Source organism: Gallus gallus, chromosome 8 (assembly GCF_016699485.2).
Source record: "Gallus gallus isolate bGalGal1 chromosome 8, bGalGal1.mat.broiler.GRCg7b, whole genome shotgun sequence".
Taxonomy (NCBI): domain Eukaryota; kingdom Metazoa; phylum Chordata; class Aves; order Galliformes; family Phasianidae; genus Gallus; species Gallus gallus.
Window position 1 is genome coordinate 6,279,477 of NC_052539.1, and position 27,605 is coordinate 6,307,081.

Genomic DNA, 27,605 nt, shown 5'->3' on the forward strand with positions numbered 1-27,605 from the left:
ATGCTAAAGGCTCCCAGCAAACCTCCTGGTGAGAGGGGAGCCCACCCAAACTCACCCAACCTTTGTTGGAAAGGAGTGATTGATGCTGTTCGTACTCCACGGCTGCAGGTTGAAACGCTTCCTTGCAGACATGACACGCTTCCTTCAGGGCAGCAGGCAGTCACTGCAGAACACGGAGCAGATTTATCTACCCACTTCTGATCAGAAGGTGGCCGCGGCACAGCTTCGACGCAGTAAATCCGGGAGACAACTGAAAGGAAATACAGCTCTGTCAGCGATGGCTCTTAGGGCCCAAGGCAGCCCGGCAGAGGGGAGGCGCATGTCACCCCATCTGCAGCTGGCACGGCTGGGAATATTGCATTTGGAACACACCCAGGGGGCATTCTGGGGGGCGAGGGGAGGGAAAAAAGCACCCTCAGCCATGTTGAGGCTGAGCTGTTTGCCATTTGAGTCTGTAATCCCGTTTCCGTGAGCGTTTCCAGTCTTGGAAGCTGGGTCTCTCCATAAGAACTTGACAGGTATTTATAGACTCTTAACATCTCAAACCTTGCTACAAATGGACGTGCTGGGTCTGCACGGAAACCCCATCACCGAGATAGGGCTCCCTGCTACAAACACACACACTGCTGGGCCAGCTCATTGCTTCCACACTGAATATTAAATATCCATCTTCACCCAGGTGAAAGCACGGAGCTCAAGGGAGGGCTGACATGACTGGTTAGTAAGTTTGCAACTTGGCCGCAAATGAGAAGTGAGATGCTATCTTTAAAGGGCTTCATTACACTTGAATGTGAACTTCCTCTACGGTAGAAGGCCTCTCCAAAGACAAAGCAGGCAATGCAAACACAAGAGAAACGAGCACATGATCGTCCTGGAAGGAAATTACTATACAAGGTGAGCAGTGGACTTCGAACACTTGGCTTTACTGTGTTTCAGTGGCTGTAACAAACAGAAGCACCCTCACATCCTGCCATCATCTCCTGTGCAATGCAGGGCTGCACTCAGAGCAGCAAGACACTCCTCGCCACCCACCCCTGATCCAGATGGGGACCCTGTGCTCAACTCAAGCCAAAAGGGAAATGCACGTATCTATTCTTTAGTTTTAACTGAGGCAGTCTCTGCCCAGAAGCACCGTCAGAAACACACACAACCAACCAACTTGGAATTGGACTCGATGATCCTCATGGGTCCCTTCCAACATGGGATATTCTTTGATTCTATGATTCCAGGTGTGCGGAAGAACGGCCTTTGTGCAACCCAACCATTCCGGGTACATTCTTTGCATCTTCAAGAATATTCGTCCTCATACCAAGAAATGCCCTTCTTAACAAATGAACGGTTTCGGTTTTAGCTACAAGATTAAAAAATGAATCTAATTGAAAAGGGTTAAACGACTGTTTTTCTTAACGACTTTTTAAAGTGATGAATTTGGAAGAAGTTAGAAAAATGGCCCATCTAAAACAGGACGTGAAATAACTTAATTATTAACCCTATGGTAGCAACAAGGGCCAGTAAGAGCTGCACGATGTCCCTCTGTACGTCTCCACAGGGTGTCAGTGTTTTTTCAGATTTGGGTCATTTCATGCTGGGATGAATGGCAAGCAGTGTGTCTTTGGCAGAATCAACTTACTTGTCACTGTTTGTCCTCCCATCCCTATAGCAGTCCGCAGGCTGTGCCAGTAGTGTGCCGCTGCCCAGGCTGTTGTCAAGTGAACTGCAGAAGTGACCTTGGTTAAAAGTAATCTGGCAAAGAAAGGAGGTATGTTTAACACAGATTAATTACCCCATCTAACTCACCAACCGGCTGCATAACCGTTGTGGCAGCAGGGACGAGCTGCTGGCCACGCAGGTCAGCACTGCTGACAGCAGCGGTGTTCCAGCCAGAATCCAGCTCAAGCTCTGGGAGTACAAGGTGGAAACCCAGATGTCCGAATGTATCTGAGGGTCCGATTTCCCACACAGCTCAAGGTTTTCATGTTTCTCCTGCACAGGGAACCAGTGTGCTGTTACTTTCCATTACAAACCTGTCGTAAGCCCCATGAGCAGCCAAGCCCAGAGGCTGAGAGCAGAGACCCGGACTCCCCAGGTCAGCATCACCTCCCCAGCTCAGCATCTCTCAGCTCATGAGGTTACGGTGAAGCAGAAGCTGGCCTGTGGGCTGGGCTGAGTGGCTGCTCAGTGGCCAGCCTTCCTTGCCATCGCCCATTTCAAGGACTTTTCTATAGGATGACCTGCTAAACCGCGTGACTGCTTTTTCAATTTGAAGGAAGCTGGAAGAGCTGGAATGCGATGGTGGCAGGTGATGTAATGGGATGACAGCGACCCAATGGAAGGCCAGGCTCTGGGACCTCCGCCAGCTGCTTCCAGAGGCAGAGGAGAAGGACATCTCTTCCACTGACAGCTCTCAAGGGGAAAGCGAGGAAGATCACGTGCCCCAAAGAAGAGCGTCTTCACCAAGACTGCAGCCACTGTGGTACGGGTTCATCCTGGACGGGCCAAGACAGCAGGTTCTTTCTCCTCCTTTCCCCTTCCCTTCCTGCAGCAGGCAGGCCACCAGCCTCACAGCCAGCCCCGCTCCTGTTTGAAGCTCCCCGGTGGTCTGCAGAACATTAAAATTTCTGGAACAGCTGCACCGAGCGATGGCAGAGAAGGGATATTGAGTGGGACCACTGTAGCTATTTCTTGGTCTTTCAAAGAGAAACATCACGGCAGCTATTTAGCACGGCTTTGAAAATTCAAATATTGACAGAAGGAAGTTTTCCGGAGGACGCCAGCGGCGTTTGCAGCAACCCCAGCAGCAGAAACACCCTGCAGTGTCAGATGTGGGCTGCAGCACAGACCAAACCCACAAGCTCCACACCGGCTGAACTACAGCTGAGCGCCGGCAGCAGCACTGCACCTTTCTGTTCGACTGCGCTGGAGAAAGGGGTGGCGAGGGCAGGAGAATGGAAGGGAAAGACTAAAATGCCCCGAGGAACTACAATTGCATTTGCCAAACGCTGCATTTTACTGGGAAAGGGAGAGAGTGACTTCACTTTTTACCTCGCTTTCCCCACTTCCCCTGCCCCATACAGACAGATGTGGCTTTGCAAGAAAATTAATTACAGATGGAGGCTAAAAAAAGGGGGAAAAAAACACCCTCCACCACCACAAGGCTTTTTCCTCTGCAGACTGGAGGATGGATGGGGCGGCCTGGGAAAAGTGGCAGATGGAAAACCCATTACAGATGTGAGGTTTGGAGAATAAGGCTGAGGGACAATTTGAGAGCTGTAAATTTTAATTTGGGGGGTATAAATGCATTGCTTAGCAACAAGAAACAAATAGGAAGCAAGAAGCCTCAGGAGAGAAATGCTTAAATATTTTAGAATCCCTATTTGAGGTGAAGACTGCATTACCAGAGACCTGAGGAGCTGCTATTCTCAACAGCTAACGGAGCGCAGTCAAGAGAGAAAGAAAACACGGGCTTCAATCTCATTTCCACACAGAAGTGAAGTTAACTTGCTTTGGGAAAGGAAAACAGCATCGTTTGTTCCCATACTTGTTGTGTGCAGCACATACCTGGCCGGATCAGGACACGAGGTCATCTTTAAGCACTTTGCTGCCAAGGAAAGACTTCTCGCAACGCGTCCAGGGCTTTGCAGGGAGGCTGCTTTACAGGGCTGTGCAATCATTGCTACCATATGTCTGACCCTCACTACATGGTCTAATGCCTCTTTATGCTGCTGCATAAATCTTCGCCTAGAATTCCTGACATCTCAAAGGATGGTGAGGGCCTCCATCCCCAGGGGGAGGAGGAGAAGGGTGAAAAAGAACAGATCACCTGGAAGCCAACACCGAATGTTTTACTCTGCTTCTTTACTGTGAAAAGATGAGGACAACGAGGAAGGAAAAGAAGACAGCGCCATGTCTGGAGGTCAAATGTTACTGCTTTTGTCTTTTTCTGATGTTAATCCACTGATGCTCCATAAACACAAAGAGGAATAAAGCACGAAGCTTCCAAATGAGCCCACGACCAAAGCTTTAGCTCTGCAGCAAAAAGGGAACTCACTAAGGATTAAAGAAGAAATGCATCAGAAACCAAAAAATAGTCGCTCAAGGACACACGTGCCTACATTTATACTCAAAGAAGGAACTAAATGATCAGAGCCAACATCACGCAGTTCTTTGCCTCATTGCAGAGCGCTACCCCATAACATACCTCGGGGCTGTGCTGAATGGGTAGGAGCACGCTCTGATCCCCTCCTGTGCTGCTGGACGTGACATCACCGTGGCTTTCGTGAGGGAGGTCTGCACTGGTGGAGCTCTGAAAGAAGCCAGACGTTCCCATTCAGCTTTGCTGCTCCACCTAAATGGGAAAACTCCAGTCCTGGAGAAAAAAAATAGTCCACAAACCCAAGCAAACAAGAACTCTTGAAATAACCAAATCCCAAAGGCCTGCAAGAGTTAAAAATCAGGAGGAAAATTTATTGGTAGCTTAGTACTCCGGGCCAATGAAAACAGCTGTTTGGATGCAGGGATTACCTTCCAAATTAATGAAAAACTAGAAGCACAATGGACACTTCTTGTTCAATGGTCAGAAATCCAGACAGCAAACAGCACTCGGAGAGAAGGCACTCTGACATAGGACAAATAGCTCCTTACTCACACAGTGTGCCTCATTTGGAGGACTGGAAGAGTTTCCTAATTACCCAGAGAAGGAAGACGGAGAATCCAATATCAAATGCATTCAGTCGCCATCTTTGGTAACCTAATGATGCCAGCTCAGAGTTTAAAAAACAGGACCACAAAACCCAGGGCATTTGGATACCAATTATTCTTCACCTAAAGACAAGACACAGCAAGGCCTGGGGGGCTCCTCGGGTCACTGCGTCCCACCCCCACTGCCTTATAGGATTCCTTATAGGAGTGCACTTTGCTTTGTCTGCCATTTGGAAAAGGTGAGGGACAACATGAGCTCATGCAGAGCAGCAACTGTGAATAGCTACTGCCACAAATACCAACAGATGCTGAAGATGTTAAAAATGTACGTGCTGAAGCTGCCTTTAAAGATGAGGGAAATAAGAACTTCTGTATGGATCCTCAGCGCTTTTCTAAGCAGTGCCGCACTGGCTGAAACAACTCGATGCAAATAGAACGGAGAGGATTCAAAGAACCAGCTCCAGCTGTGGTTAACTTCCAGCATTAAGGGAAGCTCAGAGTGCCATTTTGCAGCATGCTGCAGTGCTGGGCTACACCAGAAAGCAGCGGAGTATCCGAGCACCTGCCCCAAAGCCAGCACTAAGCCATTCCTGGAAGACAGGCTTTTGGGAAACACATCGATGCCTGTCCAAAAGAGTCATGTAACAAAAGCTTGTCTAGGAAAGGCTTCAGAAGGATAATTTTAGCATGGTCTGGAATGGAAGCAGAGGCTTACAGTAGAAACTTAAGTGTGCTGAAGGTACATGAGGCTTTGGAGAACATAAGGGCTTTGTGTTTTTTATGTTCTCCATCCCCACTCTTTTTTGGGTGGGTGGGAAAGGGTTTTTTGAAGGGCACTGCTGGTGTTCTTTGTTCCCACTTTAAAAGTGAGGGCTGGATTTATTATAGCAATAATACCGTGGAAAGACAAGCTGGGAGACAAAGCAGAAAGGGTAAGGAGATGTGCACAGCCATTGACTTCCCCACAGGACACCTAGACAGCTCTTTTCCTTCCGAACCAAACTCCTTCCAGCAGAACTATTGATAGACACTTCTTTCCTCCACTGTCCTGCACGAATCACAGAATCATAGACTGGACTGGGTTGAAAAGGACCACAGTGATCATGCAGTTCCAACCCCCTGCTACGTGCAGAGTCGCCAACCAGCAGACCAGGCTGCCCAGAGCCACATCCAGCCTGGCCTTGAATGCCTCCAGGGATGGGGCATCCACAGCCTCCCTGGGCAAGGAGCTTTTTCTTTTTTGCTTTGCAAACCAAAGGGACAGCTTTTCAGTCCCTGAATTAAAGACCAGGTTAGTAAATCATGCTTTTATCTCATTTAAAACACAGTGAATTGGAGGAGCACGAAACTCCTCCTGTTGCAAAAAAAAACAACACTGGGCCCACCAACACCAGAAGATGACCTTAATAAAAAGGCCCTCGCAGCTTCCAGTGTTTTTCCTACAATCAGTTAGAACCAGCTGACAAGATGGTAAACACGAGCCTGAAACTGAGGGCCCCATCCAAGCACAGACTCCCCGCTGCTGCTCATGCTAATAGCCTGACCTGGAGGTAATGTCAGCGGGAGCACCGTACAGAGCTCCCTCAGATAGCCTGAATTTCCAGGGTGGAAGAGGCAGGAAAACTTAGAGCTGTGTGGGTGTATAAGATCCTAACACAAAAAAAGCCAAAAAGCCCCAACATTTCCCCACCGCCACAATTCACGTGGGTCTTCAACGTACAATTCAAGGATGCAAAACAGAACACAAAGCACTTCTCATGTCACCTTTGCCAGATGCTTCCCTTCTGATGAAGCTTTTTTCCCCCAGCGTTCCCATCACAAAAGCAGAGTGATGTCCCTGCAGCAGCAGTGCCATGGAGCACTGTGCTTTTTTTTGCTTCGGAACAGAAGGGCATAAAGAGGCATGGCAAGGAATGAGGCTTATTTTGTTGGATTCCTTCCTGTATGAAGGTAGGGACTCCTACCAAACCCCACGCGCTTGCAGCCAAAGTCATTCCTCTGGCCAACAAAGCAACACAGGTCACTTGACCCAGGGTGTTAACAAAGGAAAAAGCCCTCGGTACTTATCCACATTCCTGAGTGAAAACAGGCTGCTAAAAACTGTGCTCGAATTAAAGAGCATTATAGTGTGGAAACTGAATTTGCATCAGATATTCCACTGGAAAACAGAAGGAGCAGCTTCTCCAAAGTGCGAGACGGCACTGCTGCTCTTGGAGAGCAAAGGGGAGTGAGCAGCCAAGGGCCTGGACAGCCTTCACTGCCAAACAAGCACAACTTCAGATGCTGCTGGAACTGCCACTGCTGCTGTCACCCTGCATTTGATACGCACTTCGAGCAGAGGAGAGAGATTTGGGGCAGGCGAGATGAGATGGGAAAGGGAGTGAGCAGAGATAGGGAAAGGGGCTGCTCTGTTCCCCAGGCTCTGCCTACCCCTGTTCCCTGTGAAAAGGCTCCTTCAGCCAGACGTATCTGTCAGCCGCCAATCTGCCTTGCAAGATCGTGATGCTCTTTGATTTTATTCATTCCTGCTGGAGGTTTTGCTTAAATATAAACAGCGCAGCATTTCAGAGGGAATTAAAAAAATACAAGTCAAAAAAAATAAAAATGAAATAAGAAATTCCCCAAACCTCCAGGCACATTTTAAAGCACATTTAAAAAGACACAACAGTTAACAGCTTCATACATACCACGGCTGCAGTGATTTGGAGCAAAAGCAAGGAAGGCTGAATGTGTTAGTGTTTTGTTTTAAAATATGGCCTATAGGCATCACATTCAGGCAAGGGCCCTCCACGACACCGAGGTCTCCCTTTCCAGGCCACGTCCTTTGCTAACTATGCAGACATTCAGTCCAGCCTTTGCCAGCTTCTCCCATTCTCCTGGGCCCTCTGTTCTCCTCCCTTCCCCTCAGCCTCAGGGTTCACCTGGTGAGGCAGAAGAGAAATGAGGACATCACTTCCACACGCTCTGTTCGGGGGGAAGGTGGCTGCTCCCCCTTCTTTGGCTGTGAAAAACAGATCATATTAGAAGCCAACAGTGTTTCCAGAGGAGCTGCCTTCTTTCCACCTCCCAGAACTCACAGCAGATTCCCTGGTGGAGAGTGAGAAATTCAGTGATTGCTACTCTTCCCATCGTCATTTTGACTCCTCTGTCTGCTCCACGTGCCCAGCAGTTGGACTCCCGGAGAGCAGAGGCTGTTGTGAGGTCTGGGAACACAGGCATTAGGATTTACAACCAGTAGGCGAAGAACAACTCAAGAGGTGCTTTATTGCTTGTGATGAAGGACTGTATGAAAGAAGCCAAAGGGTACTTTGCCAATCATTTGGTGCTGTTTCTTTAGTTCTTGCTGGCAACAGCCTTTGGTTATCGCTCTATTTTTCTCTCCCCTCCCACTCATCTTTCATCTTACAGCTTCCGACGCTGACTTAATTGCAGTGCACCAAATGTTGGAAAGATATCCACACAAACGCTAAGGAAGGCAGCAGCTAAAGCTCCTGACAAAGACAGCCCAAGATATTACTCCAGCACTTTATCCCGAGTGCGCAAACAAAACAAAATCCCAGTCTTGACCCCTTCAGGGATCCCAGCAACCCAGAACCAATAGCTCTCAGCTCACTAGCACCTCATTTTGGTTCTGCCCTGCCAGCACAAGGCCTGCATTGAGACTAAACAGGAAGCAGAGACGGAGCCCTTTGGTTGACCAACACACAACTCGGCACCCCCACCCTTCTTTAAGAGATGAGGACGATCACAAAATCTTACACAAAAGTCAGTATATATATATATATTTAACTTAATCTGGAAGTTTTCCTGTTCAGATTTTCGTATTATTACTGAATTCTATTTCTGTTCTCTTGAGGCCCTGTCCGGAATATTGTGCTCATCTCGAGGGCGCCCAGTGTAAGAAGGGTATGGACCTCTTGGACTGGGTCCAGAGAAGGGCCACGAAGATGCTCAGAGGGCTGGAGCACCTCTCCTATGAAGAAAGGTTGAGAGTTGGGCTTGTTCAAGTTTGGCTCTGGGGAGACCTCACTGTAGCCTTACAGTACCTAAAGGGGCCCACAGGAAAGCTGAGGAGGGACCTTTTACAATGGCATGTATGGATAAGACAATGGTTAATGGCTTTAAGATGGCAGCTTTAGATTAGATGCAAGGAAGCAACTCTTCACTATAACTCTTCCCTGTATAGCCTTTAACTTTATATAGACTACTGCCCAGAGAAGCCATGGGTGCCCCATCCCCGCAGGTGCTCAAGGTCAGGTTGGATGGGGCTTTGGGCAGTCTGATCTGGTGGGGGACAAACCTGCCCATGGTGGGGGACTGGAACTGGGTGTGCTTTAAGGTCCCTTCCAACCCAAACCATTCTGTGATTCTATGATTGTGCTTCTTCTGTTCAAGAATGGTTTCCTGCCTTTGTCTCCACAACCCTCTCTACCTACCAGTAAACAGCAGAAGGCTCTGACAGCTCTTTCACACAGACTTTGACAGTCTTGTTTCCTGGTTTGAAACAAGGCCAAAGGATGAACAACTTTTTCTTTTGTAAGCACACGGCTTTAACAATGCATTCCAACGTGTGATCAACAGTAACGTCTTGGTTTCCTGACTCTTCTGATGTGAAAGATGGGACAACATAATCAACAGCATGTGGAAGCTATATGTATACAATGTACCCTTACGCTTTTAGCACTTCTCAAGTGCAGTCCACAAAGAAAGCACAGACCTGCACTGTGAATGGCACACGTACTCTTTGAAAGACAAAGCAATTTGCCAATGTAAGAAATATATGCAAACGCCTTCTGACATTCATCTACAGCGTGTGAATAAAGGGACCAAAGCCAGGGCAGTTGTATTTTATAGTGCCACTAATGTCAGCAAAGATGGACTAGCACAAATAACTTAAACAGAAATGAAGAGAGAGAGGTGGTGTGCACTCTTCATCTATGCTGCAGAATTCAGAAGCAAATAAAATCCTATCAGCCTTCTCAGGCTTGGATATACAGAGGCTTTACTTCTTGTAACGCTATTTTAAGTGGGACCCAGGTGTTGTAAATCAATCTGCAATGCTCATTAATGCTCCCCTTCAGCGTTCCACGCAGTTCACAGGGGCACAGCACTCACCCTTTGCACAGATGATGCAGATGGCACACATGACCCTGGCACCTCAGCACACTTCAGGCAGTGGATCTCTTTGTAACAGACTTCAAGACTCATGTCTATAAAATGAACCTGCCTTCTGAACTGATGATGACCACAACCATTGCTCCTGCTTTTAAGTTTAAAAATAAAAATTATAAATCCCATCTCCAGCAAGAATATCTCACGTATGAAAATTCTTATTCAGCTTTTCCAGACATTGCACTGTTCAGAGTGACTGTTCAACTCCGTACATGAGCTGTAAGTGACCAGTTAAGCCCAAGAAAACACTTGCCTTGTTTTTTTGGTCCCACCATTACTTTCATATTTTCTCCTATTTTATTTTGCGCTGCCTTTTCTTGGCCTTCCAATCATGTTACCTCGCTACATACAACCCTTTCTATTACCAGACTGTTTAAAAGAAATGCCTGTACTTTTAGGCAGTAAGACATGGAAAACTCCAAAGGACAGAAAACTGCAGTCCAGTGTAAATCATGACGGGGCATTGATAATAAACCAACCTTATTCAGGCCAGATAAAGCAGCAAATCCTCATGTAACACACCAAATAATTCATCCTTAGCCAGAACGACACTTAGTCTGAAATTCAAACAGCCGTCTTTGTACGTACATGGAGGCTGCCAAGTCTCCGTACTTGAATGATCTCATAGACTCTGGAAAGAAAAAAGAGAAACAAAACATTTTACCACGCTAGCTGAATACACGCGGGCAGAGAGAGATCGACTTTAAAGCATTTTAGAGGTTTGGGTCTTCATGCAGACCTTGAGACAAACTTCAGGAAAAAAATACGAACACAAAGTCAGAGAAAAATAGAGGGCCTAAGCAAAACCTCCTTTAAATTTCCTTGCTTACAATAATGCTGTCAAGTGAGGAACAATCTTCCCCAAATATCCATTTCTTTTCTCTACTGAACTCATAGCAAGCACAGCTCATGCTTGTTTCACAAACAAGGATAAGATGCGTAATGAAATATAACCACTCTTAGAGAAGTTCAAGTGTAAGGGCAGGAACGTTTTCCCCAGAAACATCACAAAAACAGATCTGTTTTCATCTATTGTGGCTCGCCCTCTCGCTGCCCGTAAGACGTTGCTTAGTTAGAAGGAAAAGGAGAACAGAGAAGGGACAGAGCAATGGGAGACAACATGGATCCAAGCGAACAAGAGGACATTGATCGACACACTGCTACCTAGCAGAAAGTCGTGCGCAACCCAGTTGGCCGGTGCTTAGCACTGAGCACAGATAGCTACTGAGCTCAGCTCGGTTCCCAGCTGTGTACACTGGACCTGATCCTCTACTTGGGTAAATTTCCACAGTTCAATCAGTTGATGAACGATGACAATTTTACCAGCTGGAGACTGGCTACCTTTTGGGTTTCTGAAAACACTGCGGTACCTTTCAACGTGCAGCTGCAGACGCGGAGCCAACTCCAGAAGAGCACACAAGCTCTGCCTTACCGCGCTCGGATGGGACAAAGGCGAGCAGAAGTCACAGGCTGAAATAGCGACTGGCAGGTCTGGATTTCTCCCTTGCTAGTTGCTGGGTAAGGATGGGCTGCATTTCCAAACGCGCTGCATACTCAAACTCCCAGTTGACAAGAGAGGCTCAAGCGGTCCATTATACCACTGAAAATTATGTCCCTTGCAGCGTTAAGCCAGGCACCAAATATGCATAACCTATCTTAAAAAAAAAACAGGCATAAGTCACTTGCTTCACCTCAGAACGAGTGCATGAGCTGCACAACACAGGGAACATTAAGATAACTTCTTTTTTTTTTTTTAAGCCTTGCATACAGTTATCTACAGTTTAACAGCACGGTGAAGTACAAGGAGTAATGAGGTGAGTAACGTCAGCTGCAAGTTTGGAAACTCCATCTCAGCATCCCTCGCCCTCCTGCTTCTCTCTGTGGCGCTCCCAAGCACCAAGGGCATCTCACAGCACTCACCAATGGGAAAGGAACAGCCTTGGTGCCACGTGTGGGGATCAGCCAGCATAGCTGGTCCGCATGGACTGCGGCACCCTGCTGCACACCTGCAGGTAGTTCACACTGGAATCTCTCTCCCTGGTCCTCTCTGCATAAATCAAGCAGCAGGGAGGCTCAGAAACATGACGAATACGTTGGCTAGAATATCTCCTGCTGTAAAGACACAGGGAGGAAGGGGGATACTAAACTAACCTTGCCTTGGATGGAAAAGCAGCTGGAATTTAATGTTCTTGGAAGCCAGCCCTGGCTGTTCAGACGTGGATCTGCCAGGGAAGTCCCCAGTGGAGGCATTGCTCATTCTCCTAAACTAAAATGTCAAGAGAAAACACTGGAAATCATTAAGCACTCTGTTCAGCATTTCTTGAGCCATCTCAGGCAGGGGGTGGGGAAAAAGGCCTCAGCCACAAACAACACAGAAACAAATTCTCAGTGTTAACACAAAACAGAGGGGAGAGCATCAGAAACCCAAAGCAGGATTTCACTTAATCTTGTCCATCTGAAATGACATAATACCAAGCCAACCTTGGAAAAAAAAAAGAGAGGGAAGAGAGTGGAAGTATGGAGCAGAAAACAGAAGGCACCTCTCCTCCCAGCACTTCACTAGTGCAGAGCCTTCTGAATTACTGATCGGTAGGCATAACTGGGACAACATTCTGATACCACGCTATCAAAGCTCACACCATGGGACCACCATCTTTCGCAAGAAATATAAATGACCAAATGGTGTCCATTGATACAACTACAAGCTCAGTGGCTCAGTAAGCTCACCTTGGTGGCTAGCTGGTAGCAGGTTAGGTGGGCTGGCTGTCCTTTTGCTTGTTTGATAGCAGAAGCATTTGTACATCCTAACAAAATAAGGCTCTGTGCTTTGTGAGCTGGGTAAGCGGGATGCTCAATGCTGACTACTGCAATAGGTGCCAGAAACAATTTCTCTTTCTCTGTACTACTTGTAAAGCATTTGGCAGTGTCTTTTGGATGAAGGCTGTATTGAAGGGGGGAGACAAAAAAAAAAAAAAAAAAAGACTTGAACTTCAGAGAAGTGTTAAATAATAAGGAATCAACTGAGAAAGTGTTGTGCAGCAGCCAAACTTGATTTTTTTAAGCTCAGATTTGCAACATTTCTTGTGCTGGAAACCACAGCTAAGAGTATTTTCCTGAGTGGTCCCATCATGGACCACTGCACGAAGCACTGAGTCTGATGGCAACAGAAAAATGGACTTCTTCTCCCTGAATACCTGGAGAGGTGCGTGAAGACTTCTTGTAGGACACGTAGAACGGTACATTTGAAACAGGCAAAAAGAAGAGAGCCTCTCGCCTGATGGAAAGCTCTTGGAAGGCAGAACGCACTGCGTGTGTGAACTGAGCGGCTCCTGCTGAGCATCCAATGGGGCTGAAAGGACGAGGCGCAGAAAAGCAGTCCTGGGTATCCTGGCACAGCTGTGCTGCTGCTTTGAGGCCAGGGGAGGAAACAAGAGAAACAGAAGACTGAGATACAAGGGAGATTTCCCAAATTGGTGGCTAACACGTTCCATAGGTATCACTTAAAGAAAACATTAAAAAAACAACAGAATTAGAAGCAGCCTTTGAGCACTGGGGTGAGACATCTCTTCCCAGAGGCTTCCGAGCAGAAAGAATCCACGCTGATTCCAACATCTAGCACTGCACGTTGGATTTAAATGGACAGAACTAAAAATAAAGAAAGGTTTTATCTTCCCACAAGCTGACTGGTATAGCAATTTGCATCTGAAGCAGATCACCAAGACAAACGTATTCTCAGGGATCAAGAAGTCACTGTAACACAAACATTTTTGCTGGGAGAAAAGGAGGCTTGCCAGTGACATCAGCAGAACACTATTTCCATTTAGAATGGAGAGTGTGGCAACTTCAGGTTGAATGGAAATTGAAGCGTGCTGGCACTGTCAGCTACACGTTAAGCCACTTGAGAGGTTTGTTTAATTTTTAAGAAGTAATGCTCCTGAATGGGACTTACTGTCAGTGCTATTACAGACCCAACTCGACTTTCCATGTGTGCTAATGGAACCCTTATGGTTCTCGATTCACATGACTTCAGTTTGCGTTACCACAATAAATGCGTTACGGCTTTGAATCCTAAGCCTGATCTTTTAGGAACAACTAAAAAAGATGTCCATTTTTCCATAGCTCATAATCAGCTACGCACCAAATGTCTGTTTACCTGCTCTGATCAATCTTTCAGTACAAACAAAGGAACCAGATCCCACCTTTGGAAAAGCGGCGTAAATTCGTCTTTTCCGAGTAGTTCAGATCCCTACAATTCAAGAGGAGGTAAGCAAAGGCCCGGAGTTCTTTGAAAGCTCAAATTCTTTCATGTGCAGACATCTCAGCTTGAAAAGTCACACCCTAAGAACTCGTGTTCCAATAGAAGGCATACCCTAAGAAAGATCTGGGCTGCCCTACGAGCTCCCAGAAAGGGGCAGAGCTCAGTATGAGTTGTAGCCAGGCATCGCCCTCCCTTCGGCACAGTTGAACTCAATGCTTTCTACTTCTTACACACGACAACTATTATGATATTTAAATTAAAACCCACTTTTTGAAGTTCATATTTCCTTCAATATTTAACAATCTCTGAGACTGTTCCTCAAAGACTACCGCACAGAAGAGACTTCCTACGTGGCTTAGTGCCACCCCTTGGGACTGCTCACCTACTTATAGCTTCTTTCATGATCTGATTCAGCCCCACAGAAAGCCCGAGGGCTTTGGTCCCTACACTTCCCTTGTGAAGCTCTAAGAGGAGATTTCCCTCTCCCTGATGGCACGGAACATCTTTTATTCACCGCCGGTTTACGTGCAGTTGTTCATGTGACAATCTTCTCTTGCTTTAGATGCTGCTTTTCCATTTCTTGTGTTCCGAGGTATGGATAAAGAGCTTCTTCAAGTTTTGCAATGTGGGGATAATGCATTTTTTAAATACCAAAGAGAATTGGGAAATAAATTTAACAACAGTAATTTAGCCTTAATATATGAGCTGTTGGGTGCCTCGGTAGCTCTTCAGAATGAACCATGAAAACTCATCCACAGTTACCAACATTCAGAGCAGCACCGACTTAATTCAATTTATTTCCTTGCCAGCAGGATATTTTTATTTTAATCTAACTGCCTGCTAAATTTCCATCCCAAATACTTGACAGTGAAGGAACACATAGTTGGTTGATATCATCAGAGCATTCAATGTCACTATCTAAGCAGAAATGACAGGGAAAATAATATATTAAAACCTAACTGAAGGACTCATTGAGCCCAAGGTAAACCCATCTGATGCCCCACAAAAGCCTCCTTTGGAAGCTGTTCATACACATGCACAGCAGCAGGGAAAAATCCTGCTCTATGTGGTTGCTTATTTCCAGTACTGAAAAAGGACTTGAAGGACCAAAAGGAAACAAAGCACTGTTATAGAAAACAAACGTATAAAGCCTTGCATGAATTCTGCTACCTCCTTTTATTCTTCAAAAAAAAACCACAACACCTTAGCATGAGGGTGAATTGAGGGGTTTGCATTTCCTTTTTGCAGTTAGACCCAGTCAACCAATTTCTCCTTGCCTCATCTGCTTGAAGGAACTATTTTACTCTTATTTTCCCAGGTCACTTTTATGCAAGCAGAACAGCAAGAGGAAAATACAACTTACCTCCTCCCTTCTGAGACTGGCAGGAGACTTGACAGGAGCAGCAGGCTATCTCACAGACCTCCTCCAAATGCATTATTAATCTCAGGTAAACCACTTCTTGGGAATTTTAACTGACATGCCATTGGAAAACCTTCATCTCGGTAAGCTTTGTACAGAGACCATTTTCTTACAGTGGTTTTGATATTATAAGCTTCCTTGAGTGAAAGAGATCATTTTGTCCACATGGAGCCCCCAGTGAAATCCCTGAGGCTCCACTTCCACGTACACCCATATCCAGCATTGGCAGCACCAGAAATTAAATGGATTTAGCTTGCCCAACATTCTTCTTGGTCTGTCTGAAAGACACAGCCAGGCCACTGATGGCTTTACCTTCACACATCATCAGTGCCGGACCATATGATTTAATTGGGATAACGGATGTACTTTTACCAGAAACACTGGAGCAGATGTGCTCTGACAAAGTCCTTGCCTGATTACTTTATGCATTTATGACCCACTGGAAAGTATTGGATAAAATCTCAGCAGAGCTGGCTTAATCTCCAGCCTGGCACTACTATTACTGCTACGCACCAACCACAATGTTTTTTTCTGCTCCATTATGCCTCAGTTTCTCCCTCTGCAGCAAAATGACAGTGTGATACCAATTCCTTCTGTAAGGCACACAGACCTGCTAATGAGCAGCCCGGTAAGAAGAGATACCTAACTCCTTGCTGAGACTAAGAACGGGGCAATAAGGCACCACCACTCCTGAGGAACAGCTTCCCCAGCTTACAGCCATCATCAGGTCGCTCTGTTTGGCAGTTCTCATACAGCCAAATGGAACTGGAAGAATAACAAGGAATAGGATTTAAGCAAGATGTTGTTTAGTAAATATTTGTAAGATACCATAGTAGCAAGCATGATATGTCTCTGTGTAATGGCTAGCAGTTATTCTCAAATAACCAAATAGCTAATACCTCTATCCTCAAATAGTTTCCTTATTGCAGCACCTCACGAATTAAACCCAAAGCTGCTTGCAATAACCTTTTGTTTAGGCATTACTTGGACTTCTAAAAAGAAAAGTAATCTACTTGAAAATAAGTAATAATATACAGATGTCTGTGACAAGACGTAAACTATGATTTAAGACCAAGCCTGGGGCATATTTCACATTGGCTCTAAGCTTGTGTGTTCATGCCATGTTGGTTCTGCTCTTTATCACCGTACATGTACAGCTTCAAACCCCTTATGAAAACCATTCTTTCTGAACAGAGACAGAAAGCACTGCGTTCCCCACTTCTCTGTCCACTTCCCTCACTTCCAAACGTTGGGACTTATAACAAAGTAAGCAGCACACAGTGATCTTCACACACAACCTTGCTTCCAGTCGATAGCGAGAGTTCATCTACTGCTTTGGTGGCACACAGCACTGCAGGCAAGAGGACCCAGGAACGGATCATCCTTTCTCCGTAACCACAGTGTTCAGACATTACTGGAAGCAAGACTCTACATTAAATGAAAACAGAACAAGTTCTTATTTTCTGACATCAAAGACATTAAATACAAACAATGCTGCACGTGCTGCTGAACGTGGTCTCTCCAAGTACCTGATACACTTCTGGGAAAAGCTGCTGTATTCTGCAACCTCTGAAGTCTCTAGAGCTACCTGTCCTCCTTCGTCACACCAGTATCAGTTTCTGTAAAAGAAAACTTGCTTCCACAGTCAAACTGGAATGCCACAGGCTTTATAGGAAAGTTCCATAGACAGACTTCTGCGCGATGGATCCTCATAAATGAGCATGGCTGGAGCTGGAATGGATTACATCAAGATAATTAAGAGACTAGCAGAAACATTTTATTACAGCCCTCATTATTTTGTATGAGATGTAAATAATCAAGCTATATTGCTTTCAGAGCATAAGCCAATCATTAACTGTCAGAAGCCACTTAAACTGCCTAAAATGTACTCCACAGCAGCACAGGTATCAATGATAAGGCATGAGAAGAACTGCAGCACCGATATGATTACAGATTATGGATTTCAGTCCAGTGGAGCACTGATTACTGAGGCGAGACTGCCTTCAGTTTGGTAACTTCCTATAACAGTATTTTGGATATACAGTGATAAGCACCACTTAGACAATCTTGTTTTGAATTAATCCTCCTCGTATGTTTATGCCCAATGAAGTGCATTCTGCTACTTCAGCACCGGGAAACTCAGGATTTGCTTATGCTTTTCCCAGTACTATTGCATAATGCTACTGAGCTATTCACAACACTGTAAATTTTACTCTAAGCTACTGCTTTGAGTGTGCTCCTGTGCAAGGCAAAAGCTCCCTCTCCCCATGTTTGCTTAGAACATTTCCATACAGCTCTGTCTACACAACGAGCTTCTCTTGTACTCCAACCATTAAACAAGTTCTGCATGGTCATGGTGCAAGCTGCATAAGCCAGAGGTTATCCTTGGTTGCAAAGTGCTCTTACAATGTTTCTTTATATATCTATCTAAATGCTTAGCTATATTATTTGACCTTACAACAGTTCAACTTATCCTTCTTCCATAAAAGAAGTTTTTCCCTTTGCAGATCACCTTTATGCAAAGCCCTTTTGAACCTTTCAAAACAAAAGCTGCACTCATACTCTGGAACATGTTATCTGGTTCCTATGATACTCTATCATGTTACACATACCAAATGCAAACTGCTTTGTCTAAAGAAAATGAAGACCTTCAGTAAAGGTGAGCTTTGCACAGCAGCAGCTAACAGGTCAGGGAAACAAGATGACTTTGGATCTTTAGTTTGTCCCAAATTGAACAAGAATTTGGGAACCGAGAGCACAAAGATAAGCATTATGTTTATAAGGATGCATGTTTTCATAATGATGCTCAATTTAAGTGAAAATAACATTACAAGGTAGAACAGAATTGCATACAGCCTGCTGTATGCAATTTATTTGCTGTTACAAAAACACGTCTTTCCACTGTTCAATCAAGGCGTACAGTTCATGCCAGAACAATATCATCTGCTTACATCTGGATATCATCTGGTATCTAACATTCTCACTCACAAAATCTGAGATTAATACATAAAGATGATCTATTTGCAGCTCTGTTATTCCATGCCTCTGGCAGCACCTTGCTGTGGTTTGGTTTCTCCACTTCTCCCAGACTCAAAGCCCTCTCCCTCCCTCCACCTGGGTTCCTTCACATGCAAAAAGGAAAAAAAAAATACATTTGGAAGTAACAAAAGGGAGAAAGAAGTCTACTTTAGCCCTGCTCCTTTGTATGTACATTGGAAATAAATTGTTCCATTAAGGAAAAAGAGGAAAGGAGCCCAAGGCTCACAATCTCACAAGCAGTGACCCCACAGCATTTCACACTGAGGGCTGCATGATCCCTTAGTAGGGCTTAGGGGGAATAAAAAGGCAGAGAAAGTGGGGAGAACACCAACCAAAAAGCTAGTGAAGAACAATCCCTTTCCCGCTGTTCATTTGTTCTTCATTTTAATTCATCATCCGCGTCCTTAAGTTAAAACCACTGTGCCTGAGATCTGTGTTCAGCGAGCTTAGTTTATCATACCCATAAATGAGAAAAATCTGATAAACTGCAATGGAAAGAAAAAACACACAATTTAACTGAATAATCCCTGAAACAAAACAGCGCAGATCTCTTCAATGAGCTGCATTTCCCTGCTAGCTTATGGGCTCCTTTGTACCAGCTGACAGTGGAATATTCACTTGCCGTATTCCAGAGGTTCACCAAGAAGAGTTCCACAAACTCCAGCTTATCTCAGCATCATTCCAAAAGACGGTCAAATTCCACACAGCAAATAATGGTGGTTGCATCCATGCAGCTTTTTTGGCAAGAGAAATCAAAACTTCAGACACAGGCCGTCTTTTAAATCATTTATTTCAGTAGGAAAGCTTTTTGAAACCTGTACTTCAATTCATTTAAACTAGCTTATGCAAACACACAGTTTTCACACACACACACGCACACACGCACACAGAGTATTAAAAATGTTGAAGAAAAACAGGCTAGAGGGCAGCCAAACTGCACATCACTCCATGAGATCATAGTGCAATCACTCTACCATTGCAACGCCTCACGCCGGCAGGGAATATTACAGACGGCTGTGTTTACTGCATGACAACCTCGATCCCCCTTCCAGTGATGGTTGGTCCTTAAAGGTTCATTATGAAACGTCGATATGATTCCTGGTGCTTTTCACACTTGAGTACAGCAGTGCTTAAATGCATACATTCCTGTACACACGGAGATAGAGGTGCCTGCAATCAAGGCAACCTAGAACCCTTTCTTTCAACCTTTATTTCATCAATTTACACCGCTTTTCTGTTTTACTTGCCAACGGCTTTGGAATGGTAAGAGATACGTCCAAGAAACACATTTCAAGGTCAGAACTTACCCAAAGAAAGAAAAATAATATGCTAAGCAAACACAAAAGGGAAACGGAATATTCACGGTGCTTTGAGCAATTCAAGAGGAAGATCAGGCTGACAGCCACAGCCACGACATGGCCAGCATCATCGGGAATTTCAGTTCATTACAGCTTTTTTTCTTAGTAATGTAACTTCAAGAAAAACTTATCAGCTCTCCTCTTCGATATGCGTAGCTAACCTAAATCATTTGGCTTTTCTCCCTTAACCTAACCATTCTGCCATCTCCACAGATGTTTAGAAAGCGTAAGATAGAACTTCGTACTATCCTTCCCTTTCCAACATCCATTAACACCACAGTAAAATTGCCATTGTTTTTATCAAGGATGCAGGAAAACAGAGAAATAACATTTAATTCCCTAAGAACAACATATTCTTTCATTTCCCCTTCCGATGCCTATAAAGCCTTGGTACTAAAACAATCTGCAGCAGTTGTTTCAGTAAAGGATAGTTCTCTCTACCTTGTGTTGGCACCAGAAGCCTAATACACATAACTGAGCTTACGGGCTATTATGAAAGAATCAGATGGATTTATTCAGCCTTCTCTCCCCCCAAACATTTTTTCCTGCAGTTTTTATGTTGACAAAAAGCTTGTTAAGAAATAAATCCTCTCATAATTACACCCTTCCATGTTTAAATCAAAAGAAATGGGACAGCAAAGCATGCTCATTTCTAAGCACATGAGCTCTTTAGCTCGTATGTTCCAGGCCGTGACTCAGACAATCCTTTTCAGGTTTCTTTCTCCACTACTACATCCATTCAGACACAAACCAAATAACAATAAATTAATTTTAAGGAAGTCTGAGCTACGTCTGATACAAGCTGCACGAGCCCAAGCTACCAAATACTGCTGCATTTCTCCTAAAGAGAGACCATTCAACGACAGAAGAAATACTACAGCAACCCAAGCCACAACTATTTTGCACTGACCAAAGCAGCTAAACTCTTCTGCAGAAACGATGACTGTAGGGAATGTTACCCCCTGTAACACCAAGGGCACAGCTCACAAGTCTGTGGTACTCTCAGCACTGAAGGATCAGGATCAGTATTCAAGATAATAATAAGGCACTGACAAATGTCCTCCTTTAACCCAAACACTCTCCCTCCTTTTGATACATAGCAAATCAGAATGAGCATTTTAAAAAGAGAATGAACCCCACAAAGAAGTTTTACATCCGTTCATACAGCTTCTTCAATGAGAACTTTCCCAACCCCATCAGCTTACCCACGAGCCATTTTTGGAGGAAAAATGAAAGAGAAAGGGCAATACATGAATAATAACAACGCTTTTACAACGTGATGTTGTAAGGCAGCACAGGCAGTTGGCTGACGTGATTTAGTACCAGCACCGGTGTCCTGATGTTTTAACAGGCAGCACACTACAGCCAGCCATGGAAAAGTCTAGTGACTTAGCTAAAATAATCAAAAGTAGAAAACAGAAAAATGCCACTGACAGAGCCGTAAGAAATGACATCCCATGATTTACCTTGATTTGGCTAAGATTTGCTAAAGTTAACCCAAAACCACGAGATGGATTTGCTGTCTATCCAAAGGGAACTAACCTCCTGGAGTGCCCCAGCAGCACAAAAGGTTGCAATCAATTCTGCTGGAACGGAAAGCATTTCCCTTTAACATTTGCTACATCTTGCAGAAGATGACTGTGCTGTTGAAAAGGTAGAAATGCAACGACAAGAGGCTGATGCTGCACGGAAAAAACAGATGAGACACTGAATTCTATCGAGGAAAAGCTGGCTAATAAAATCCTGCTGCGTTCTTCTATGCTATTTATTTTCTTACCACCAATAAGTATATTTCTATGAATGCTTTTCTGGGTAAAAGTGCAAGCACTCTGCAGTTGAGTTCAGAGGAGGAAAATCAATCAGCTGATTCCCCAAAAGAGACCCTGATCCCTCAAGCAACAGGCTGAAACAACAGGCTGTAACGGCGTAACTGGGGGCTGCTCAGCGTGCAAGCTGCTCAGATGCAAAATGTCTGCTGTTTGCTTCCTGATCAGATCTTTCTCACGCAGGATATGATTTTAACAGCAATTTTAAAAAGCTAACAGTAGCACCATTTCAAAGTTGAGTGCTAAAGCTCATTAAGTATTTACGGGCATTCATTTAGTGTTTGTAGTTTTAACGCTCACAACTCGTACCTAAATACTTAATGAACCTTAGCAGCTTGAGCAATATGCCTGTGCCATGAAATGCCTGCAAAATGAAATACACGTCTGGGAAGAGCTTTATTTACTCAAATCATCAATGTTTTCCAAAACTGAATCTCCTTACTTGCTCTCAAAGATTGCTGAAACAGAAGTCAGGCTTGAAAAACCTCGTAAAAATTAGCGAAGGAAGTTAGAAAGGTAAAAGTCAGCAGTAAGTAATATAAAATCAGTACCGAGGGCATTGTAGATTTCTAAAGCATTGCACCAATTTCACAAACCAGACATTCCCCGTTGCTCAATGTCCCCCAGGACTGTCAGTGTAGCAGGTGACTCACGGGTACATGGGAAGCCTGGCCACGAGGATCTACGCTGAGTGCTTTTCATTCATATGCTTGCAATCAAGGAACTGTAAGGGACGTCTTTAATTTCTAAATCAAAATATTGTGAAATTGAAGTTACAAATATTAGCTGAAGAGCTTCATCAGTCATTAACAAAATAAAGAAATAGAGCATTACAAAACACACAAACTGTCAACTAACTGAAGTAGTCTGGATAACAGTCTTACCTGAATAACAGGACCTCGCTGCTGCCCCTTCTTTCTAAGCACTGATTTAAACTCATATTTTTAACCTTCTGTTTTTAAAGCATGAAGAACAAAAGCAACACCAAAAAACATTACTGTGTTCCTTACAGTGTATTTGACTCGTCCAAGTCCTTCCAACGCTTAGCTGAGGCAGTTTTCCCTCAGGAAACCAAACCACCACCTCTTCCTGAGCACCACGTATGTCAAAGTCCATAACATTTCAGTAGCTGTGTTGCCCTATAAGACTACTTGAACAAATATGAGATCAACCATAGGAAAGTACTGAACTACTCACTGCAACAAGTGCCAATAATGCTTTCTGTGTTGCCATTAATCACTCCAGTTATCCCAGCTACACATTTTAAGAAACTACTCCCACAATATTCTGTCTCTCCCACAGAAAACAGCATTATCAGAGGGAAGAAAACCAAAGACAGCAGGAAGCGTGAGGACAATGACAACTGGTAACAACAACTCATTAAACGATGATTTGTGAACTGTTTTCCCCGCTATCCTCCTACCACAAAACCCTAATTCAAAACAGCTGAAACAAACAAAAAAGCCAATAATAAATGACACCTTCAGACCTGGCTCTGTCTTCAGTAAAGCTGTGTGATGTCAGGCTGTGGCTCCCAGATGCACGTTTCCTTTCACTGACAGAAGAGCAGACACAGTTATGCTGCAATGACTCTATGAGAGCTTATTTAAAAATGCAAAATCCACGGGCTGTTATCCACAGTGTTTAAAAAAGGACACACGCTGCTAAAACAACCATCTAGCTGCTGAGAAGAAAACACACATTAAATAACTTTTAAAATGAAAAACCAAAACTGACGATGTGCAAAGTCTACTACAGTAACACTGCTGGCTACGAAGATGTCGTCTTCACTATAGACCCAACATGGGTTAACTTGGGTGATGTGTGAATTGAAAAGGGATTCAGCACAAACAACCCCGCTTCAAAATCCATGGCTTCGGGGTCAGAACAGACTGTTCATTCCCCAAAGCAGAAAAAACAATTGCAGACGGACACAAATTCCCACACTGCTTGTGGTGCAACTCTGACAGAAATATCCTTCTACTGTTTTCTTTCTACCAAGAGCCAATTCACAAGGACAATTTTTGGAAACATCATCCAGCCTACTGCCATTTAACTCCACATTACCAAGCATGTGGGTTTTCGGTTTGGTTTTAACTGTGAGACTGGATTCTCCTTCTCCATTTTTTTTTCCCCTAGAAATCAGAAATTAATCGTTTCCATTAAGAGATTAATTTGCCTCTGGGGAGAATGAAATGTGACTTCACAGGCTTCTACTCTGATGCAAGAAACAAACTGTACATTTTCAGCATAATCACTACTAGTAGAAAACTTTATTACACAGTCAGAGAACTCTGCCACAAACTGGTAGGTAGTTTGTTTCTTTTTAAAAAGGAGTATTCACGGTGGAATCTGCAAGCTTATTTATGGCCACTAAACCACAACGTCAATGAAACATTTACTATTTTTCCACAGACTTTAAAGTTCTGATATCTCAGAGTCATATTTTGGATAATGTTTACTTGCTTTACAAAGACCGTGTTTTGGAAGATTAAATGAAGATTAATCATCCAGGAAATGCTATCTAGGTGATGTCAAGGAAACCCAAACAAAGCAAGAATCAAAGTTTTTATGCATAAAACACATGTATAAAGCATGTTCCCCTTTTTACAATTATATTATTTTTCTGAGTAATTTCAGTGACCGAGAATTATTCCTGTCAAGGATGTAACTTTGATAGTCCCATACCTTTTTTCTCTTTGTATTATCCCACCTAATAAATTATTTGCCCGAAGATCAAAAGAGCTTCTGTATGTAAGGTCTACTTTAGGCTACATTGTCAATACCACACAACGTCATATTTTGACCAAGACAGATAGTAAAATCAATTATTGCCAAACGAGATCATGAAAGCTTGAAATTGTGCCTCTATCAGTTTAAAATATAGACTGTAAGTGATATTATGAAACACCATACACTGACAGTGGTCCCTAGCTGATTAACAGATACCCAGAGAAGTAAAACATCTCCAAGAACTATACCAAGATGTTGGGTTGTTGGGTTTTTTTTGTCATTCAACCTTCATCTGTAGGACACAGAGGTGTAGGAACAAATGGGAAGAAAACACTCAGTTCTGAGCCAACAGTGCTTTCAGTTTTGTCTTTCACACACACCCCAAGCACCCAGAACACGTGAACTATGCTCTAACCAGGAATTAGGTAACAATGCATCAAAAGCATTCTTAGTGTGTAAGTGCCCACTCACAGGGAATGTGGCTCCCATACAGTACTACAGTTTGCAAGCTTACTGCTACTTTAAACTTGCATTTGTTACGTTTCATATACTCGTAGGTCTCAGAGAATTAACGTTGCTCCAGGCTCAGTGTGCCTGGGACAAGCTTCCATTGAGAACTCCTGGTATAGTCCAAACAACATCTCTAGAGTGTGCAGCACCTCTTTTACCCAGTTCATACATAGCTTTTGATACAACTCTTAAATACCAATTTACTTGCTTCCTTAAGAATACCTACAAAGGTGAGTTATTTTCAAAGTTAGTACAAAGTTAAAAGAAACTCAAACAGGCTACAATCTATTTAACTCAAGCACAGCACCGCCAGAAGTTTCACACACACTATTTGGTGTTTCATTGTTGTTTTTCCTTTCACTCTTTAAGGCAGTGGTTTCCACAGGTCAGTTCAGAGGATATAACAAAGCATGGTCCATGGCAATTCATGTTGCAACTCCATTTTTCATTCGGGGGACCCTAATCCCCAGCCATTACTTGTTTTGTTCAGGGCTCCAGAGTTCAGGAGATCGGCTTGACAGGCTCCGTTCTGGCACAGAATGCAGCTGGCACATTTTCCGTCAGGACCTCATTCTCATTTATGAGATGGTTCAAATTGTTCTTTTTTCGTTGTTTTGTTTTGAACTAGCCTGCTATTCAAAGGTCATCAAGTTGGCAGGAACCTGAAAACAAAAATACAAATAGCTGATGTTACTTAGATGGTAGCTACTCACATCTTAACGTCTCACAGACCATTCGACCTGTTCAAACGTGCATCCTAATGCTCATTCTGTCAAAAAGAAATAAGGGGAGAGGGGGAGAGAAAGCTGGGAATGCAGCCATCATTAATATAGTGAGTACAAATGTACTCACGGTTGTACAAAATGAAGAAATCACAAAAATACTAAACCACTGCACTGTTTATAGTTTTATTACACGGCCTTAGATCTTATTAAGTCTGATGAAATTCGATTTTGAGTTGTTGACAAAACAACTTTAACATGATAAATCTCAGGACTGAACTACACAAGCAGAACCTTCTCACATCAGTCCCACAAGCTAGGAAATATTTGGCACAGGTCAGTGACTGATGTAGGCCCTCCAGCATTTTTAGGGCTAATTTACAAAAACAAGGCATAAACACTTGTCTGGGCTTCTCCCACAGGAAGCCTGAATGTGCAATGCAGACATCGCTCCCTTTCATGAATATTAAAGGTAGCTAGCATTACATAGCTTAAGTCTCCATTTTCTCCTTATCAGGAATTTGCCTGACAGCAACAACTTCTGTTTACTCAGGGTACTAAAGAGCCACTGCATTACCGATGACTGTCAATAAATGCACAGTCTGGTCAGGTTTGAAGCAGATTATTTCTTGCCTTGCATTTACCTACAGAAGCAGAAATGGTAACTGGGTTAAAATTACACCATTAAAAATTATGTATATACAATTAAAAATTATATACATAAACATAGTTCCCAATATTATTCCATTTGGTAGATGTCCATACTCTTGTTTAAACATTCAGTCTTACGCAGTCATACCCTCAATAAGCAAAGATCTGTTTTAAACAGATCAGTAAGGCATTTCTCTAGGGAAAGCACTGGTCAGGGGTAAAATCAAGATCAGGAGAAATAATTTGAAGGATTTTTTTTTTCCCCAAAAGATCTTTTAAAAACCCATTTTTGCTTATTAACCAATCTTTATTGCCTAATGTTTGCAGGAAGTGCTGCTGCTTCTGTGGGAGACTCACTAGGAGTACCTAATGCTGCAAGAATGCTTGTCCTACAACCGCATTCAGGCACACCAGGAAACAAAGTATGCAACATATAACAGTAACTGAGTCTGTTGGTCTTTCAGAGGTAGTTTTTTTCATGACTCCTTTCCTCTTCCCCCCCCCCCCCCTCCTTTTAAAACCTCCATCATCTTTTCCCCAGGCCCCAGAGGTCCCAAGGCTTGCTGCTTTTGCATAAGCCATGAGCTGAATGCTTTAGACAAGTTTGCATTGAATACGATTGTTAAGCCTTACTGAATAAAAGCTGTCACCAGAAGGCAGTTTTGGGGCCTGCCTGGCAGTCACCACACTCTTGCAAACTCCTTGCCACTATTTGCTACTATTTCCACCTTCTCCGGCCAGGAACACAATTTTCACTCCTTTGGCCTGTCTCAGACACACTTCTGCAACCCTCCTTATTCCTTAGACTTCTGTCAGAAACAGAACTGAACAAGAATACACAAAAGGATTTGGAAAGGTCTTCAGTTCCCCCTTATCCTTCAGCATAGCCATGTAGAAGCAGACAAGTTCAGCAATACTTTTGCTTCAGGAACTCAACAGATGTGCAAAGAAAGAAAGGAATTTGAAGAAAAGAGCATTAACTTAAAGATGCACTTATGCTGATGAAAATGTCAGTATCAATATATAGGAGAACAGAATTGAACAGGGCTTGGAAAATAGTCTTTTCTTCCTTTTTGATTCAAAGAAAATTCTATTTTTGTTTCCAAAGTCTTTTAAATATACCCAGAACTAAATAATTTTTATGTTTTAGAAAGACACACAATCAACATAACTATAGAATGGCCATTTTTAAACAGGCAGTTACAAAAATACTGTGTC

At 43.7% G+C, this 27,605-nt stretch overlaps 2 protein-coding genes across 43 annotated transcripts in view; both read right to left on the reverse strand.

Annotated features, from left to right (window-relative positions):
* FAM20B (FAM20B, glycosaminoglycan xylosylkinase) overlaps window positions 1-23,565 on the reverse strand; it is a 48,590-nt gene extending 25,025 nt beyond the window's left edge. Inside the window, exons 1-7 of one of the 2 annotated variants that reach the window (XM_046944377.1) lie at window positions 17,078-23,565; window positions 16,847-16,976; window positions 12,022-16,313; window positions 10,350-11,525; window positions 7,386-9,961; window positions 4,199-4,303; window positions 56-4,026 (exon numbers count right to left, since the gene is read on the reverse strand). The gene's annotated coding sequence lies outside the window, so the exon portion shown is untranslated. Of the gene's footprint in view, window positions 1-55; window positions 4,027-4,198; window positions 4,304-7,385; window positions 9,962-10,349; window positions 11,526-12,021; window positions 16,314-16,846; window positions 16,977-17,077 lie in introns of those variants that run through there. The other variant, XM_046944378.1, reaches the window with a different exon arrangement.
* Window positions 23,566-24,025: 460 nt separating this feature from the next.
* Window positions 24,026-27,605, reverse strand: part of RALGPS2 (Ral GEF with PH domain and SH3 binding motif 2) — a 149,617-nt gene continuing 146,037 nt past the window's right edge. For all 41 annotated transcript variants that reach the window (XM_046944389.1, XM_046944400.1, XM_046944387.1 and 38 more), the window contains one exon: window positions 24,026-25,676. In XM_046944389.1, the coding sequence (XP_046800345.1) occupies window positions 25,647-25,676 (30 nt within the window). In that variant the 3' untranslated portion in view covers window positions 24,026-25,646. The remainder of the gene's footprint in view (window positions 25,677-27,605) is intronic.